This window comes from Octopus bimaculoides, chromosome 11, assembly GCF_001194135.2.
Source record: "Octopus bimaculoides isolate UCB-OBI-ISO-001 chromosome 11, ASM119413v2, whole genome shotgun sequence".
Classification (NCBI taxonomy): domain Eukaryota; kingdom Metazoa; phylum Mollusca; class Cephalopoda; order Octopoda; family Octopodidae; genus Octopus; species Octopus bimaculoides.
Window position 1 is genome coordinate 6,560,364 of NC_068991.1, and position 3,771 is coordinate 6,564,134.

Sequence of the window (3,771 nt, forward strand, 5' to 3'; positions counted from 1 at the left end):
CACACACTCACACACACAATTATGGCAGAATGCTTTCTGTTTCCATCGACTAACTCTACTCACAGAGATTTTGCTGGCCCAGGGTAACAGTAGAAGACACTTGTTTAAGGCGTCACACAGTGGAACTGAACCTGAGACCACACAGCCATGCCTGTGCATATATACGAAGAGTTGCTAAAAATTTCCTGGGTTTAAGGGTGTCACGAAAGATTTTGCTGGAGGCCCAAACTTCTGAGTTCTTTTAAAGGGCTTAGAAAAACTGAAGGACCGCTGCATTAAATGTGTGAATCTGATCCTTTTCAGCACCCTCTCGTAATATTTACTAATATTTAAATATATATATGTGTGTGTGTGTGTGTGTGTGTGTCTGTGAGTGTGTATGTGTGTGTGCATAATATACAATATATAACATATATGTGTATATATTTTATCTTGTTTCAGTCATTTGACTGCGGCCATGCATACGTATGTATGTATGTATGTATGTATGTATGTATGTATGTATGTATGTATATATATATATATATATATATATATACGTGTGTGTGTGTAAATATATACGCGTGTACATATATGTATGTGTATATATATATATATATATATATATATATATATATATATATATATATATATATATATATATATATATATATATATATACAGAGAGAAATACATATGTATATGTACATACAGATATGCAAGTGTATGTATATGAATGTTGTTGTGAACTGGATTTGAAGAATCTCGGAGTGAGGAAGCAGAAACAAATGTTATCGCGTTACTAGCACGCTTGTTTTCCCCTTCTCTGATGAAGGAGAAAGATACGAAACGTTATTTTAGGTAGTCCTTCAGTGTGTGGAAATCTTTAAACTCTTTTATAAACTCCCGTCTCAGTGAATTGTTACCAGTACACTGCCATACCATTTTCCTCAGATTCCGGACGTAACTATTTTTTAATCGTCCATGGTACTAATTTACTTTTCGCTTGTCATTCTTCAACTTATTTTCCATTTTATCTCGGACTGACACAAATTTGCATAATTGTTTCACTGGTAATCCAACGTTAATATCCTCATCCTCCTCCTCATCACCCCCTTCTCCTCTTCCTCATCATAATCAGCATAAATTATCATTATCATCGCCGCTGTCGCAATCTCGGTTGGCGAGGTTTTTCTGGATTCAGATCATATTAACGTACAGAAATAACTGGTTTGTTTTGAATTCGAGACAACTATTGAACAAAAATATTACCTGGACATCTCGAGAGACAGGAAATGATTTTTTTTTTTTATATTTAAAGCCTGTATGAAATTGAATACAACCTAATAAAGCCGCATTGAATGTTAATTTTATTACAAATACCTACAAACGGTATAATTATATTTATTGTAAAAATGTAATTATAAATACTGAAATAAAAAAAAATATATAAATTAACCGTTTTGCTTTTCTTTTATTCTTTTATTTTTTACTTGTTTCAGTCATTAGACTACGGCCATGCTGCGGCACCGCCTTGAAAAATTTTTAATTGAATGTGTCGACACCAGCATATTTTTTAACGTCTGGTGCTTGTTCTATCGCTCTCTTTTGCCGAAGTGTTAGTTTACGGGGAGTGTAAACACCCCAACACCGGTTGTAAAGTGGTGGTAGAAGAACAAACATAGACATAAAGACACACACACACACACACATACAACGGTCTTCTTTCAGCTTCCGTCTACCAAATTCACTCGCAAAGCTTCACCTTGCCCGAGGTTCCACAATATACACATTGACTGAAAAATGATGAGCCAACCCAGGCCAGAATCCAACCCGAGGCGTCAGCTGATGCCGTGAGGGCGCTTGGCTTTTCCAACACCTTAGACTCACCATTGTCCGTGGTAATGCTGCGAACGTACAGGTTTGCTTCAGTAGGTTCCGTTGAACCTTGTGATGTGCGATCAATTGAGACACATCGATGTTTCTTTTTTCTCTATCTTCTCATTGTTAGTATTATTTATTTATCAACGAATTCAATTTACGCCTCCCTCACGTTACGTTTTTGTACAATGATTTCAAATTTTGACACAAAACCAGTAATTTTATGCGATAGAGCAAGCCAATTACATCGCCTCAGGTACTTCACTGTACTTATTTTATCAATCCCCAAAGGGTGAAAGACAAAGTTGACTTCGACAGAATTTGAACTCAAAACGTAAAGCCGAAAGAAATTACTCCAAGCATTTTGTCCGGCGTGCTAACGATTCTGCCAGCTCGCCGCCTTTTACGTTTTGTATGACAAAACTGGACTTCTGCACGAAGTCTAACAGAAGTAAAGAAAATCAATTATTTCAATTGTTGTCCTTACGTCACTTGAGGTTTGGGAATTCCGTAGAAGATTAGCGGTTTCCTATTTTACTATTCAAGTCTTCATAAAGTCCCGGCCAAAGTCTGAATACAAAGATCTAAATTGATTTTTTTCTAAGCATGTTTTGATTATAAAGATAACAACTAATTATCTCGCTACACATTTCCAAGAAACAAAAACTCATTACTTCTCAAGATATTTCCAAGAAACACAGAAATAAATGTGTGTGTGTGTGTGTGTGTGTGTGTGTGCGTGTGTGTGTGCGTGTGCGTGTGTGTATATATATATATATATATATATATATATATACACATACATACACACACACACACACACATATAGTATTAAAGAAGAAAAAGAAACTGGAGATTGGGAAGTTGATAATTGTCTATTCTTAACAACAAATCAATAATCCCTTACAGCTGTTTCGAGTATATATATTATATATATACATATGTGCTACCTGTTGCTGTTGAAAATATATCTATCTTTTAGCTGAAGACTACACAAAAGCACTATCACTGTCGTTACAAAACTCAACTGTTCTTCTCTGGAAGAAACACAAGATTAAATAAAATGGCTGACACTAAGAGTCAAAACTAAAACTAGATATTTCCATACGGTATGAATTTAAACTTTAAGACACGAATAATTATAAGAAACTTTCAAAATGTTCTTAATTCTTGTGGAATCTCTTTTTACAGCTCATCTTGAGGCTTTATTTGATTGGCAAACTCTTCGACAGACAGCAAATAATCCATAAATCCAACGATAGGGTACTTCGCCAAATAAACTTTATGAAATATCTCTTCCAAGTCTTTCAACTGGATTTCACTCAAATCACTCTGTAAAATAAATGAAGAAAGTTTAGTCTCACACTGTGGTGATTTGGACAAGTGTCTTGTACTCTAGCTTCAGGCCAACCAAAGTCTTTTTGAGTGGACTGAGTGGACGGAGACTGTGGGGAATCCCATCATATAGATATGTGTGTGTATGTATGTGCGCGTGTATATATGTGTGTGTGTGTATGTGTTTATCGCCTGCCACCACTCGACAGCTGGTGTTGGTTTGTTTGCGTCCCTGTAACCTAGCGGCTTTGCAAAAGAGACAGATAGAATAAGTACCAGGCTTAAAAACAAATCCTGGGGTCGATTTGCTCGACTAAACCCTTCAAGGCGGTGCCCCAGCATGGCCGCAGTCCAATGACTGAAACAAGTAAAAGGAAGAAAGAAAGAAAGAAAGAAAGAAGAAAAGAACTAAAGTAATGAAATCATTCAGTTAAGGTTGTTATTACTTAGACCTAAGGTCAGCTCTCACTGAACAAACTTCAATGCTGTAGCTGGAGCGTGTTCCGCTTGGAGCAACTCTCGATTCTCCCGTGCACTCTCCCCCACCTTCTATATAAGCTGATACAGCAGACCCCC

The 3,771-nt window shown here is 36.4% G+C and overlaps 1 protein-coding gene across 1 annotated transcript in view; it reads left to right on the forward strand.

Moving 5' to 3' along the window:
- Nucleotides 1–2,950, forward strand: part of LOC106877153 (uncharacterized) — a 16,805-nt gene extending 13,855 nt beyond the window's left edge. The window contains exon 3 of the mRNA XM_014925963.2: nucleotides 2,843–2,950. Coding sequence (XP_014781449.1) covers nucleotides 2,843–2,950 — 108 coding nt within the window. The remainder of the gene's footprint in view (nucleotides 1–2,842) is intronic.
- Nucleotides 2,951–3,771: the final 821 nt, after the last annotated feature.